Raw genomic sequence first — 16,771 nt, forward strand, 5'->3', positions numbered from 1 at the left:
CCTACAGTGTGCTTGGCCCTCTGTTCTAAATGTACATGGGTTGCGGCACCCTACAGTATGCACATCCCTCTGTTCTAAATGCACATGGGTTGCGGCACCCTACAGTGTGCTTGGCCCTCTGTTCTAAATGTACATGGGTTGCGGCACCCTACAGTGTGCTTGGCCCTCTGTTCTAAATGTACATGGGTTGCGGCACCCTACAGTATGCACAGCCCTCTGTTCTAAATGCACATGGGTTGCGGCACCCTACAGTGTGCTTGGCCCTCTGTTCTAAATGTACATGGGTTGCGGCACCCTACAGTGTACTTGGCCCTCTGTTCTAAATGTACATGGGTTGTGGCACCCTACAGTGTGCTTGGCCCTCTGTTCTAAATGCACATGGGTTGCAGCACCCTACAGTGTGCTTGGCGCTCTGTTCTAAATGTACTTGGGTTGAGGCACCCTACAGTGTGCTTGGCCCTCTGTTCTAAATGCACTTGGGTTGCGGCACACTACAGTGTACTTGGCCCTCTGTTCTAAATAAACATGGGTTGCGGCACCCTACAGTATGCTTGGCCCTTTGTTCTAAATGCACATGGGTTGCGGCACCCTACAGTGTGCTTGGCCCTCTGTTCTAAATGTATATTGGTTGTGGCACCCTACAATGTGCACGGCCCTCTGTTTCTAAATGTACATGGGTTGCGGCACCCTACAGTGTGCTTGGCCCTCTGTTCTAAATGTACATGGGTTGCGGCACCCTACAGTATGCACAGCCCTCTGTTCTAAATGCACATGGGTTGCGGCACCCTACAGTGTGCTTGGCCCTCTGTTCTAAATGTACATGGGTTGCGGCACCCTACAGTGTGCTTGGCCCTCTGTTCTAAATGTACGTGGGTTGCAGCACCCTACAGTGTGCTTGGCCCTCTGTTCTAAATGCACATGGGTTGCGGCACCCTACAGTGTGCTTGGCCCTCTGTTTCTAAATGCACATGGGTTGCGGAACCCTACAGTGTGCTTGGCCCTCTGTTCTAAATGCACATGGGTTGCGGCACCCTACAGTGTGCTTGGCCCTCTGTTCTAAATGTACATGGGTTGCGGCACCCTACAGTGTGCTTGGCCCTCTGTTCTAAATGCACATGGGTTGCGGCACCCTACAGTGTGCTTGGCCCTCTGTTCTAAATGCACATGGGTTGCGGCACCCTACAGTGTGCTTGGCCCTCTGTTTCTAAATGCACATGGGTTGCGGCACCCTACAGTGTGCTTGGTCCTCTGTTCTAAATGCACATGGGTTGCGGCACCCTACAGTGTGCTTGGCCCTCTGTTCTAAAGGCACATGGGTGGCGGCACCCTACAGTGTGCTTGGCCCTCTGTTCTAAATGCACATGGGTTGTGGCAACCTACTGTGTGCTTGGCCCTCTGTTCTAAATGTACTTGGGTTGCGGCACCCTACAGTGTGCACGGCCCTCTGTTTTGTTCACATGGGTTGTGGCCTGCAGCTGGAGCTTGTTCTGATGACATGAGGGTTGTGTAATGCTACCAGCACATCCGGGTCCTTCATCTTAAAAATACTTGGGGGTATATTTACAAGCCCCTATCACCATGGGAACGTCACTTTTTTCAACGTTCTTGTTTGTGGCAGTAAGCCTTTGCCTTATTTACAAGGCAGTGTTAAGCCACTTAACCTGGCTTAACACTGCCTTGTAAATAAGGCACCCTTTCACGCAACCCTTAGTGTGAAAGTGGTGGGCAATGGGTGTTGCGGTGGTGGTTCCACAGTAACAACCATTGATTTTGATGCTGCCGCATATTTACGAGGGTGGGATAAATATGGGACAGGGCCGAAATGAAGTAAAAAAAACCTGGTCTAAACATGGCGCAACGAGATGAAATGTTTTATTTATCCTTGTTTTTGCTGTTACTGTGTGAGCTGCATTGTGCAGCACACATAAAAACAAACAAAACACCATGCATGATTGTTTATGTGCATGAAGGTGTCCCTTCCTGCACTTAAACAATCATTTTTAAAATGATGAGTTAAATCGCCATTTAAGATTGTTTACGTGTTGGAAGGGACACCTTCCTGCACATAAACAATCATTCCCCCCAACTCAGCAACCCATGCACATTGGTGCTAGGCAGCAGTAATTAGCACCAGCATAGGGGGAAATGCAGGGCTGCACCATATTGTTGTAAATATGGTAAAGCCCTGTGTTTCAATAGTGGCGGAGCGCGGAGTTATGCCAAGAAGGCTAATGCCACACTCTGTCACTTTTCTTGTAAATATGCCGCCTGGTTTGTGGCCTGCTGTCAGTGTTTGTAGGGTTCAGTTTCAGTGACAGGAGCATTGTGGCCTGTTGCCAGTGTATGCGGCCCTTGGTTTTAAGCGTATATGCGTTGTCGCTGCTGCTCATGTTTGTGGGACAGGAGGATTGTGACTGTTGCCAGAGCAGGCTGCCGTCAGTTTGTGAGAGCAAATTTCTGGACTGCCTCTACTGTATGCTGCCCTGTGGTTGTAATGAAAGTGAAGAGTTTGCCTGCTGCACTGACAGTGCCGGAAACCCCCAGCTATAATGGCATTAATACCGCTGGGATATTTCCCTCCTAGCCCTGAGCAGGGACATACTTTGCATATTGGAATAGCTCCTATGTCACATAATTTGATTGGGTCACATTTGGAGTTGAGATAGGAGATCCCCTCTCTCCTTTTCACTATTTGTAGCCCTTGGCGTTACTCAGAGGCAACTCGGAAAGGCGCCCAGGGACATTGGTTGCCAATGATATATATTCTAGTTTGACTAACGTTACAGGTAAATCAAGGAGGAGCAGGAGGTGTTTGCAGCCAAACCTATCATGTGTTCAAACCTCAGACTGCATCTGGTCCAGGGGCTGGAAAAAGTGGACATTAGGCTACATGTGGCTTCAAGAGGACAAGACTCGTTCCAAGACCCAGTCAGATGTACCAAAAATTAGATCAGGGAGATGCCCAACACGAAGAACCCTTAAACAATCAGCACTTGCCATAGGTTTTAGATACTGGGCTTTTTTTTTACCCAACTTGGGAAATTCCTCCAAGTTCGAAGAGCTTGTGGTGCTTCTTGGTAAGGTCTGAGGTGCAGTTCTGGCCCACATATAAGTGGGAGATATTCAGCACCTCTGTACTTTTGTCAACTTTACCACTGGTGTAATGCCGCTTAACCATTCTCTAAATACCACGCCTTCTGTCACAGAATCGACCTAGCCCTCAGTGGAGTATCTTCTCACTCAACCCGCTTAGGTCGAATCAGAGTCTTAGGACAGATTCTCAGCCTGTGCAGTCCATGTGCACCATGCCAACCCCATACCCCACACATTCCACGCAACCTATGAAGTTCACAGTGCCCACGTAGGCCATGCAGCCCACGCAAACCATGAAGTCGAAGCAGTCCCCATAGTGCATGCAACTCACACATTCCAACAGCCTACGAAGTTCACACACCCCACAGTGACCATGCAACCCAAACCATTCACTCAGGCACTCTTTCCATATCATCCCATCATAGTCCATGCTGTCCACGCACATCACGCACTCCAGACAGCCCACACATTCCACACAGCCTACGAAGTTTACACAGACCATGCAGACCATGCAGTCCAGGCCACCCACACATTCCACACAGCCTATGACATTTACACTGCCCATGCGCTCTCATATTTCATGCAGTTCACACACACCTAGTGAAGAAAACCATATCAAAACCAAGCTGGTTGTTACTTACATATAATACTTTAATATATTTTAGCATTGCACATGTTCATGAAGGGAACGCATTACAATGGTTTGGCTATAAAAATAAGAGAGTTAGAAGAACACCTCAGGACATGTACCCAAGCAACAGAAAACACATGATATAGGAACTGAATAACAATAATGCACATTTTGGGGGAGTATAAAATTAGGAAGATAGTCACAGCCTTGTTTTGCATTCTAACTGCTATAGGGTGCATGAGGGATTGGTAGTTCACTTGTGTACTGGAGACATATATACCACAGATTCACCAGGCCCTTTCACAAGCAGCTGGACAATAGAACTGATAAAACCTCCATTTAGAGGATGTTACTTGTTCATCATGTCCTGTTCCTGGGTAGGGAACTTGGAGACAAGACATTGCGCACTTGGTCGTGGGATATAAACATTTAGCCACTGAACAGTTTAGATTTTATTGCAAACACTAAACCTCATGGACAACAGATTCTCTTGGTCAAGGGTTCTGGAGAACTTGTTCTGTGTCCCTTTTGCTACCAGAAGAAGACATGTTTTCCCTATTCAAAAGCCTAGCGGGCATGGCATGGAAAATATTAACCGATGTGAATGTCAGCATGCGAGGTTATTGTGGTATTACATTCAAGGGAATGACACAGAGGGTGCACAGGGTGACGGAAGATGAACAGGGCCGATCCAACGTGCAGCGGAGAACAGACTGAGATACTATGCAGGTATACATGAGGTGGGGTATACAGTGCATTGGAAGACAAATATGCAGTGCACTTAAAGGAACACAAGGCATAGGTTCATTATGTATGTAGTATTTCTATTGGAACATGCCACCCCATTTGCTTTAATTGCGCAATACAACAATAAGCAAAATAAAAGCAGAATAGTATGAAATACACAGTCGCGGTTAAAATGCAAAGGCGCACAATCTCGTGTATACAGTGCAAGGTGACCTGGCATGTACCATGTAATGGAAGGATAGCTCATGCATACAACAGATGGTGACATGGATATAGTATGCCATGAAAGATGGAATGCTGGCTGAGTACAATGTAATGGAAGGTGGGCCCCTGTATACAGTGGAAGGTGACCTGGGATGTACCATGTAATAGAGGGTGATCTACCGTATACAGTGTAATGGAAGATGAGTTTGTGTGCGCTCTGGAACGGGACCTGAGGAACACTATGTTATGCATATGAGTGTTTAATACAAAGGAAGTCAAAAGATGGGAATGACTAGTGGGCATATAGTACATTGGAAGACCACAGAACTGACAAACAAAGATACAGAGATAAGTTTATAATCTGCAACGGAAGCAAAATGGGTGCAACGTTCAAGGGAAGTCAAAAAAACTACAGCGTTCAATGGAAGACAAACGGGTACAGTGTGTAATGGAAGACAAGCAGGGTTATAGCGTACAATGGAAAACAAACAGGTACAGTGTGTAATGGAAGACAAGCAGGATTATAGCGTACAATGGAAGACAAACGGGTACAGTGTGTAATGGAAGACAAGCAGGGTCATAGCGTACAATGGAAAACAAACGGGTACAGTGTGTAATGGAAGACAAGCAGGGTTATAGCGTACAATGGAAAACAAACGGGTACAGTGTGTAAAGGAAGACAAGCAGGATTATAGCGTACAATGGAAAACAAACGGGTACAGTGTGTAATGGAAGACAAGCAGGATTATAGCGTACAATGGAAAACAAACGGGTACAGTGTGTAATGGAAGACAAGCAGGATTATAGCGTACAATGGAAAACAAACGGGTACAGTGTGTAATGGAAGACAAGCAGGGTTATAGCTTACAATGGAAGACAAAGGGGCACAGTATGCAGTGGAAGACAAGCAGGGTTATGGCGTACACTGGAAGACAACAGGCACAATATGCTATGAAAGGCAAACTGGGTTATAGTGTACAGTGGAAGACAACAGGTACAGTCTGCAACGGAAGACAAAGCTATATCAAAGAATGGAAGCCAACAAACGATTATATAATGCAACTGAAGACACACAGGTGATCCATGCATGGAAGAAAAACAGAATTTCTATTTTCCAATGAAACACCAACAGGAGCTGAGCATGCAATTGAAGGATAAAATGCTGATGACAAATGAATGTGCTAAGGTGGACAATCAGGTGTAGCAGTAATGGAAGACAAAAAGCGTTTGAACGCGTAAGGAAAAATAAACATGTTCTATCATGCAGTGGTAGACAAGAATGTTTATGTTGAAGACAGGAACAACAATATATAATGCAAATATAATAAGTGGTCATTGCATGAAAAGTAAGATATACATGAATATTTCAAGAAACAGGACACAGACAAATGTAGACAATGCAATGGAAGCAGAACTGGTTTATATCATGAAATGAGAAGCAAACAGGGTCGAGCATGCAAGGGAAGATGGATAGGTCTGTTTCATGCCACTGGACATAAACAGTCATATCCCTGATAGAAAGATGAATATAAGTGCATCATGCAGTGGAAGGCATAAGCAGGACTGTACATTGTATTTGATGATATGAACAATGCATTCTGCAATGGGGACAAGAACAAGGACACATAGGCCACCGATTGAGAAGAGTACGGATACAAATGCCGTGGAAGGCTGAGGTGTGTTATACGTAGCTAAACAATAATACAATGTACATATAAAGGCAGGATTGTGCAGTACACTCGAGAGGCACCTCTTTGCACTGACTGCATGTTTCACAGAGGTCACAGCATTCAATTGCATCTCCACTGAGCGTCTGGGTGTAGCAGCATTGAAGGGACAGTACATCGTTAAAATGAAGAGGGTAAACAGCAATGAGCATCTTCATGGAACAGGCGTCCGTTCAAGCCCGACACAATCTGCACTCAAGCGCCTCTAAGCTAGTGAGAGAGTGAGGTTTTCTCCATATATATATATAACACTATATAACAAGGCCACAAGAAGCCATCTTTGTTGCGTGATGTGTCACCCCGGGAAATGGACTTCCAACATGTCCATTCCCAATGACTCTCCATGACCTAGGCTTGTTAGCTTTGGTTTGCAGCTTGCTTTTATAAGCCTCACATTCTCGCTTCATTCTGCATAGGCCCTCTTCTGCCATTATCACCTTTAGCTTCACAGTGTTACTGGAACCACAAACAGGTCTCACACTGACAAGTAAATCTCACCAATGTTTCGAAAGATGCGAAGCAGCGAAAACATAAGAAGTCTTTTATAAAGAATGGATACAGCGTTGTTCTTTTTTTCATGCATTTTCAAATAGGGCATTCGGCTGTTACAGAAGATTCTGGTACAACCTTATTCACCAGATCCTCATCCCAGCTCCTCTATGAATATTTAGAATTTTCACCGGATTGTAACTTCAGGAAATCCATGGGTAGTAGAAGTCTCACACCATGGAGAAGCTTTTAGTGACACCAGAAATCAACAATTCATGCGATTGTCAACCACAGGCTCCCAACCCGATTATCAAGCATGTGTGATTTATAATTTAGTAAATGATTTTGGGTTACATGGACAAGAACATTGGGCCCTCCTCTGCTGCTTGCAGTGGTCCTCCTTACCACTTCATTACTGGCCCCCTACAATAATGTTGTCGCTGTGGGTCCATCATTATTACAAACAGTTTGGAACCAAAGTTTGTTGTTGTATTAAAATTTGGGCAGATATCACTGGAATGGATAATAATATTTATGGATGAGAGAGTGGTGTCAGATGGGTGGTACCAGAATCTTTGTCCCTAAAGGAGAAGAGGGTGTTAGCAAAGTGCTGAAGCAAGGTTTGGCTCGCATGTTTCCTGTAATGTGTAGCTGGTACCAAAAATCATGCAGGCTGCCCTAGGTAATGTTAGCATACTACGCGTTTGTGGTGATTTCAGTGTGCTATATAAAAAAGCATTTCATAAACTCTAATGAAGAGGAAATCAAATCAGGACAAGCCAACAAAATGGAGGATCAGACTAGACAGCTTGACCAATGCAGAGATTTCAAGTCCAGTGTTTGTACCATATGTAGCTGAAGACTTCCACCAAGTTTACTTCGACTGCGTTCTGCCACCTGGTAATAAAGGATCCAAACAGAAAGAGTAAGAGAGAGTACAGAGAGAGTAATATGGTGCAGCATCATTATAACGCACAATAGTCCCCACTAAAGTGTGTTGTGTTAAAGCTAGGGAAGAGAAACAAGCTGGCCTCCAGTTCTAAAAATTATGGTTTGCACATGGGGGTCTTGCTATTCAGTGATGCTGCTGGGAGTAAAGTGGGAAATGTCTGAGTGTGAAAGTAAAAGTTTGTTCATCATCATGAACTACAGTAGTCGTTGTTTTCAGAAGGGGGAGTGCTGAGGTTGGATGTGCTGAAGTCCTATTTCTCACAATGTAAGCCTTTCCCATAAGCCTCCCTTCTTGTTCTTTTACTTTCCTTCCTGGTCCTGCTAGAAATCTGCACAGATCTGGATAACAACATTGCTGTGCGAATGCGGCAGCCATCTTTGGCTAGTAAGTTTGTATGCTATTGCCATTGCTCTGTTTAGAGTTAAGTGGGAATGAAAGCAATAAATAATTCTATATGTATTTCTCAAGGGGCCACCACTCTGCTGAGGGATCTAAGGTACTTCCACTCACCTTAGAACAGCTTCTCGTAGCAGGTCTCGCAGTGCACTACGTTGCGGTGGATAAAGAGGTTGTCGATCAGGTCTCCCATGGGTTTATTGCAGATGCCGCACTACAAGGACAGAAGGACCATTGGATTAGTACAGCACTCCAAGTGAAGCAAAAGTGCTGCAATTGAGTTTGAATAACGAAGACGAGGAAGTGTTTCTTATACACCCAACAGTGGAAAAGAACAAACTTCAACTTCTCTGTTTCCTTGCTCCTGTAATCCAAATTCCTCCCTCAGATTACATTTGCCGGACATGCTGATGAAAGACTTGACCAGGGCCTGCATTCCACCAGTTCCTTTGGGCACTTAATATTCTTTGTGTTTTCTCCTGTCTGAAAGTTATGTGATGTCTTGAGCTGGTGCATTGTGTTACCCTCATGCACAAATTCAAAGCATTCAAAGTCTGTGCAATGAAGACATAACTAACAAGCACTGGCATAGCCAATATGTCTCGCCTTTGGGACCTTATTTTTTTTGCAAATCTGTTTTTATTGCTTTTTTTAGACATAGTAAAGAAAAATACATGGTTCGGCAGGATACATTACACACAGAAGTACATGAACATATGCAGGTTGCTGATCCGTGCCCGGCCTAGCCAGCTGAATATCCCCTGCAGTCAAGTAATGTGCCAACCGCCACCCGCCCGGGAGCCGGCTGCATTTACCTCATCAGTTCTGGTGTTGTCTCTTAAAGAGGGGCAGCAGCCACCATATACCAGCCACTTAGCCGTACATGCAAATGTATGTCGCCCAGGCAACTTAGGCATTGAGAACAGATGAGTCACAAACAAGTCAAAAGAAAAACTCAGAACAGTGGCAGCGTGAACAGTTGTACACAGAGTGCTCCCCCCCGCCCTGTCCCACCCACGACTCCCCTCCCCCCTCTGGTCAGCCTTTGGGACCTTATAAGTGTTTAGTTATCCAGCACAATATCCTTCGTGCGACAACATCAACTGTTGCATGGCTAAACACTTATAAGGTCCCAAAGAGGCGAGACCTATTGGCTATGCCAATGCTTATTTTTTTTCTTACTACGTTGTCTCAGAACGGGAAATAAACCGTTATCGGTATAAACTGATGAATACTGATGAACAATTTTCCTGGACTTCCATAAAGTAAAACTCAATCCAAAGAAATAGGGCACTGACTGGTCCCATCTTCTCCCTGTCCTCATTGAGGAGGGTGCCAAGATGCTAAACTCAGTACATGCTGCAGCCTCTGCCCGCACTGCCTGGGAATGCCAAAGCACATCTAGTGAGATGTGTCTACAAGAGCCTGGGGAGGTGACTTCACATCTCAGCAGATTAATCAGGGAGTCAGAGGAGAGGTCCTGCTCAATGACGTCATTGGTTTGCATCTTCAGCCCCTTGTGTTTTACTTTCTGGTGCTGGAGAGAGGACATACTTCTAATTTGTGAAGTTGAACCACTGAGAATCCATAATCATATAGGTATATTTATTTCAATGCATCAGAAAAACAGTCAGTCAATATTGCCAGCATGCGTAGAAACGTAAAAGGAATGGTGCATACCTTGAAGCAGTTTTCGTGGCAGTAAATGTTGAGGTGTTCCAGCATGATCTTAGCTCCGTCAGTAATGTCGCGGCCACAGTAAGTACAAGGTCCTTCCCCCTGCCTGAGGAAAGCAACAATAAAGCCAATCAGAGGAGCTGCACCAGGCACGTAAGGCCACCCGTTACCTCCCATCCTGTTGCCTCAACGATCATTGCAGCCTCAAGCACGGCTGTCTGTGGTGCTATTGTTATCCTAGAAGAGCCTGAGTGGTATCATACCTTTGTTGCCACCATCAGGGGTAGGGTTCAGGGACAAATGCTTACATATCCACACGTCATCAGACATCTGTTTGTACTGTTGCTGATACAGCAGCCACCAATCACTGAAATAAATGGCATCTTTGTTCTCCGCTGTGGTTTGTATGTATGTAAACTAGCACCCTTCACTTTGATAGAGTACATGTTACACTCTTTATGTGTGGTCAGCTCCAGGCATCCCCTCACCCTGCACCTAGACACCATGGGGCTTATTTCTGCGAGGCTTGCGCCGTATCACTTTTTTAGATGCTCCGGCAGCGCAAACCTCTCCATCATACCTAGGAGACGACACAAAGCCGCTCTGCGTGGCCTTGGACGGCCTCATAGAGATAGAGTACGACAGAGCAGCGCAGGTCGCTGAGTCGCCTTCCTCTGCGCCAGGGAGGTGCTCCATGGTTGTTGACACTGCCCCAGATTTACTTAATCACATAAACCTGAGGCGGCACCAAAACCTTGAGCATCTCCAACGCAGGCGTAACAAGGAGGTACACCGTCCTGCACAGAGCAGCAAACTGTGCACCGGCGCACGGGGGAAAGACAGGAATTCACTGTATTTCATAACTATGGTGCATTCTTGCCCTTTCACATAGGTAATATTGTATTGGCATGTTTACTTATATGTTTGTTTTAATGTACAGGAATACGACAATGATTAACTTCATGTATATGTTATGAGAGTCTAATCTTGGTCTTGATAAAGATGGTATAATGTGGATAACACCAGCGAAACGCGTTGATGCCGTGGTGCACATTCGTGTTGGTGACTGGAACCACAGCTATTCAACGATTGTCAACATATCGGGTTCCAGTCTCAACGCTTCTTATACACAAATGTGTTTTTTATGACACAGTGTATTGTCTTTTCTTACTCTCATTGTCTTCAATGTCGTTTGTAAGACTGGTTGATTCTATATGTGGTAGCAAACTTTCTTGCTACTTGCTGCTATAACATTGGTGCTTCATTATAGGAATACGAAATGTATGTGCTTTATTATATTGTGATTTTTTTTAGACTCTGTTTTAATCTTTATCACTGTTTTTAACGATTTTAATAAAAAGACATGTATAATTTCTACTATTGATGTAGCTTTGGTGTACCGGTTTGAGTTGGCAACTAGACTCCCTTGTGCTAAATTAGATTTAGCACTATATGGCCTGGTGAATGAGAGTGGTGCGGAGTATTATGGTAACCAAAGGAAGACTTGTTTTTTAACATGTAGGGCAGCGCAACACAAAGACTTGCGGTGCTGCCCTATCCCAATTTTTCATAAGTTAGGCCCTAGGTGTGTTTTCTGGGTTTTGACAGTGTCAGAAGTTGCTTTCTATGAAGGGAAGTGCAGGACTCCAAGGACCACAACAGGACATATGATCTGAATTCTATTCATGCAAGCTCTCCTCTGAGGCTCTCTGAGGCAAACAGATATGTGATGCCGTAGACACTATTAATACTGTATCCATTCATGCACTCAGGATGGTGTTTAACCAGAGACAGAAGCAGTCTTACCTCCTTGGTGCGCTGCTGTAAGAGTAGCTGGAGGTGCTGGAAGTCACTCTTTCCGGATCATCAGAGAAGCTTCCACGACTGCCACTGGAGTGATAGATGGTATACGTCATTATTAGTTAGACCCTGCGAGACAGCACCCTCTCTAGAAGTAACATTTACACGCGTCATGGAAGTGATGTCACAAACGTCTGTCAGAAAATGAAGGTTCTCAGGACTGAACTGACAGCAAACTATCCAATCTCTAGTCTTACCAGTGCAGCACCAGCCCATTCTCTCCAACCACAAGAGGAGACCGAAGCCAGTCTACGCAGTCCTGCCCCCTCCCCCAAACATCACTATCCGAATAAAACAAGATCATTACATCCTTCTTTCAGACCACAATGCAGTTTTAATGATGTTGCTACACCACACCCATAGCAGAGTGAGTGGGGAAACAACGTTCACAACGCAGACAGAACTATGCAGTGCCATCACAACACAGGCACGACAACGAATGCGTCGTTACCATGCGTTCCATTACAAAGGAAGTCGTTACAACGACTTGCTTTAGGGAACGCATTGTTGGATATTAAATCCAACTCCTTCCCTACTGTTGCACAGACTGGAGTTGGAATAGTAAAATATACTATTCCAAAGTCTAGAGCTTCCCTAAGGCAAGTCGACAAGTCGTTGTAACGACTTGCATTGTAATGGAACTCGATGCGTTCATTGTAAGGCCCGCGTTGTAAAGGCATGTGTTGTGAAAGCATATGTGAATACATCATACATCTAGTGAGAGACCAGCCTAGCCGTAGACTGAGTAGTTCACCCCAGTTCCTGCTCTAGACTGAGCACAGCCTCTCTAGTCCAGAGTGTCACAACTCTAGAGCAGGTGGAATCACGTAAGTCCATGGTGTTCCCTCTCTAGAGTGAGTGCAGTGTCCCCCATCTGCAGTATACCACCTCTAGAATGATTGGAGTCACATACATCCATGGAGTTCCATCCCTACAGTGGGTCTAGTGGCTCTACTCCACAGTATACATCTCTAGAATGTTTAGAGTCACTCCAGTCTACGGTGTTCCATCTCGACAGTGAGTGCAGTGGCTCCAGTCCACAGTACACCATCTCTAGAGAAGGTCGAGTCACTCCTGTCTATGGTGTTCCATCCCTACAGTGAGAGCAGTGGCTCCAGTCCATAGTATACCATCTCTAGACAAGGTAGAGTCACTGCAGTCCATGGTGTTCCATCTGGACAGTGAGTGCAGTGGCTCCAGTCCACAGTATACCATCTCTAGAGAAGGTAGAGTCACTCCAGTCTATGGTGTTCCATCCCTACAGTGAGTGCAGTGGCTCCAGTCCACAGTATACCATCTCTAGAGAAGATAGAGTCATTGCAGTCCCTAGTGTTCCATCTCGACAGTGAGAGCAGTGGCTCCAGTCCACAGTATACCATCTCTAGAGAAGGTAGAGTCACTCCAGTCTATGGTGTCCCAGCTCTACAGTGAGTGCAGTGCTTGTAGCCCACACTATACCATCTCTAGAGAAGATAGTCACTGCAGTCCACGGTGTTCCATCTCAATAGTGAATGAAGTGGCTCCAGTCCGGAGTATACCATCTCTAGAGAAGATAGTCACTGCAGTCCATGGTGTTCCATCTCTACAGTGAGTGCAGTGGCTCCAGTCCACAGTATACCATCTCTAGAGAAGGTAGAGTCACTCCAGTCTATGGTGTTCCATCTCTACAGTGAGTGCAGTGGCTCCAGTCCACAGTATACCATCTATAGAGAAGGTAGAGTAACTCCAGTCTATGGTGTTCCATCTCTACAGTGAGTGCAGTGGCTCCAGTCCATAGTATACCATCTCTAGACAAGGTAGAGTCACTGCAGTCCATGGTGTTCCATCTGGACAGTGAGTGCAGTGGCTCCAGTCCACAGTATACCATCTCTAGAGAAGGTAGAGTCACTCCAGTCCATGGTGTTCCATCCCTACAGTGAGTGCAGTGGCTCCAGTCCACAGTATACCATCTCTAGAGAAGTTAGAGTCAATCCAGTCTATGGTGTTCCATCCCTACATTGAGTGCAGTGGCTCCAGTCCACAGTATACCATCTCTAGAGAAGGTAGAATCACTCCAGTCTATGGTGTTCCATCTGGACAGTGAGTGCAGTGGCTCCAGTCCACAGTATACCATCTCTAGAGAAGGTAGAGTCACTCCAGTCTATGGTGTTCCATCTCAACAGTGAGAGCAGTGGCTCCAGTCCACAGTATACCATCTCTAGAGAAGATAGAGTCATTGCAGTCCCTAGTGTTCCATCTCAACAGTGAGAGCAGTGGCTCCAGTCCACAGTATACCATCTCTAGAGAAGGTAGAGTCACTCCAGTCTATGGTGTTCCATCTCGACAGTGAGTGCAGTGGCTCCAGTCCACAGTATACCATCTCTAGAGAAGGTAGAGTCACTCCAGTCCATGGTGTTACATCCCTACAGTGAGTGCAGTGGCTCCAGTCCACAGTATACCATCTCTAGAGAAATTAGAGTCACTGCAGTCCATGGTGTTCCATCTCTACAGTGAGTGCAGTGGCTCCAGTCCACAGTATACCATCTATAGAGAAGGTAGAGTAACTCCAGTCTATGGTGTTCCATCTCTACAGTGAGTGCAGTGGCTCCAGTCCACAGTATACCATCTCTAGAGAAGGTAGAGTCACTCCAGTCTATGGTGTTCCATATCTACAGTGAGTGCAGTGGCTCCAGTCCACAGTATACCATCTATAGAGAAGGTAGAGTCACTCCAGTCTATGGTGTTCCATCTCTACAGTGAGTGCAGTGGCTCCGGTCCACAGTATACCATCTCTAGAGAAGGTAGAGTCACTCCAGTCCATGGTGTTCCATATCTACAGTGAGTGCAGTGGCTCCAGTCCACAGTATACCATCGCTAGAGAAGATAGAGTCACTGCCGTCCATGGTGTTCCATCTGGACAGTGAGTGCAGTGGCTCCAGTCCACAGTATACCATCTCTAGAGAAGCTAGAGTCACTCCAGTCCATGGTGTTCCATCCCTACAGTGAGTGCAGGCGCTCCAGTCCAGAATATACCATCTCTAGAGCAGGTAGAGTCACTCCAGTCTATGGTGTTCCATCCCTACAGTGAGTGCAGTGGCTCCAGTCCACAGTATACCATCTCTAGAGAAGGTAGAGTCACTCCAGTCTATGGTGTTCCATCCCTACAGTGAGTGCAGTGGCTCCAGTCCACAGTATACCATCTCTAGAGAAGGTAGAGTCACTCCAGTCTATGGTGTTCCATCTGGACAGTGGGTGCAGTGGCTCCAGTCCACAGTATACCATCTCTAGAGAAGGTAGAGTCACTCCAGTCCATGGTGTTACATCCCTACAGTGAGTGCAGTGGCTCCAGTCCACAGTATACCATCTCTAGAGAAGGTAGAGTCACTCCAGTCTATGGTGTTCCATCTGGACAGTGAGTGCAATGGCTCCAGTCCACAGTATACCATCTCTAGAGAAGGTAGAGTCACTCCAGTCCATGGTGTTCCATCCCTACAGTGAGTGCAGTGGCTCCCGTCCACAGTATACCATCTCTAGAGAAGGTAGAGTCACTCCAGTCTATGGTGTTCCATCCCTACAGTGAGTGCAGTGGCTCCAGTCCACAGTATACCATCTCTAGAGAAGGTAGAGTCACTCCAGTCTATAATGTTCCATCCCTACAGAGAGTGCAGTGGCTCCAGTCCACAGTATATCATCTCTAGAGAAGATAGAGTCACTGCAGCCTATGGTGTTCCATCCCCACAGTGAGAGCAGTGCTTCTAGTCCATTGTATACCATCTCTAGAGAAGGTAGAGTCACTCCAGTCTATGGTGTTCCATCTCGACAGTGAGTGCAGTGGCTCCAGTCCACAGTATACCATCTCTAGACAAGGTAGAGTCACTGCAGTCCAAGGTGTTCCATCTGGACAGTGAGTGCAGTGGCTCCAGTCCACAGTATACCATCTCTAGAGAAGGTAGAGTCACTCCAGTCCATGGTGTTCCATCCCTACAGTGAGTGCAGTGGCTCCAGTCCACAGTATACCATCTCTAGAGAAGTTAGAGTCAATCCAGTCTATGGTGTTCCATCCCTACATTGAGTGCAGTGGCTCCAGTCCACAGTATACCATCTCTAGAGAAGGTAGAATCACTCCAGTCTATGGTGTTCCATCTGGACAGTGAGTGCAGTGGCTCCAGTCCACAGTATACCATCTCTAGAGAAGGTAGAGTCACTCCAGTCTATGGTGTTCCATCTCAACAGTGAGAGCAGTGGCTCCAGTCCACAGTATACCATCTCTAGAGAAGATAGAGTCATTGCAGTCCCTAGTGTTCCATCTCAACAGTGAGAGCAGTGGCTCCAGTCCACAGTATACCATCTCTAGAGAAGGTAGAGTCACTCTAGTCTATGGTGTTCCATCTCGACAGTGAGTGCAGTGGCTCCAGTCCACAGTATACCATCTCTAGAGAAGGTAGAGTCACTCCAGTCCATGGTGTTACATCCCTACAGTGAGTGCAGTGGCTCCAGTCCACAGTATACCATCTCTAGAGAAATTAGAGTCACTGCAGTCCATGGTGTTCCATCTCTACAGTGAGTGCAGTGGCTCCAGTCCACAGTATACCATCTATAGAGAAGGTAGAGTAACTCCAGTCTATGGTGTTCCATCTCTACAGTGAGTGCAGTGGCTCCAGTCCACAGTATACCATCTCTAGAGAAGGTAGAGTCACTCCAGTCTATGGTGTTCCATATCTACAGTGAGTGCAGTGGCTCCAGTCCACAGTATACCATCTATAGAGAAGGTAGAGTCACTCCAGTCTATGGTGTTCCATCTCTACAGTGAGTGCAGTTGCTCCGGTCCACAGTATACCATCTCTAGAGAAGGTAGAGTCACTCCAGTCCATGGTGTTCCATATCTACAGTGAGTGCAGTGGCTCCAGTCCACAGTATACCATCGCTAGAGAAGATAGAGTCACTGCCGTCCATGGTGTTCCATCTGGACAGTGAGTGCAGTGGCTCCAGTCCACAGTATACCATCTCTAGAGAAGG

At 46.1% G+C, this 16,771-nt stretch overlaps 1 protein-coding gene across 5 annotated transcripts in view; it reads right to left on the minus strand.

The window, feature by feature from the left end:
* Positions 1 to 3,720: 3,720 nt before the first annotated feature.
* Positions 3,721 to 16,771, minus strand: part of LOC146788809 (uncharacterized) — a 397,685-nt gene continuing 384,634 nt past the window's right edge. For all 5 annotated transcript variants that reach the window (XM_085630389.1, XM_085630386.1, XM_085630388.1 and 2 more), the window contains 4 exons: positions 11,723 to 11,806; positions 9,920 to 10,022; positions 8,354 to 8,453; positions 3,721 to 7,788 (listed from right to left, as the gene is read on the minus strand). In XM_085630389.1, the coding sequence (XP_085486515.1) occupies positions 8,355 to 8,453; positions 9,920 to 10,022; positions 11,723 to 11,806 (286 nt within the window). In that variant the 3' untranslated portion in view covers positions 3,721 to 7,788; position 8,354. The remainder of the gene's footprint in view (positions 7,789 to 8,353; positions 8,454 to 9,919; positions 10,023 to 11,722; positions 11,807 to 16,771) is intronic.

The sequence above is a fragment of the Triturus cristatus genome, chromosome 10 (genome assembly GCF_964204655.1).
Source record: "Triturus cristatus chromosome 10, aTriCri1.1, whole genome shotgun sequence".
Taxonomy (NCBI): Eukaryota; Metazoa; Chordata; class Amphibia; order Caudata; family Salamandridae; genus Triturus; species Triturus cristatus.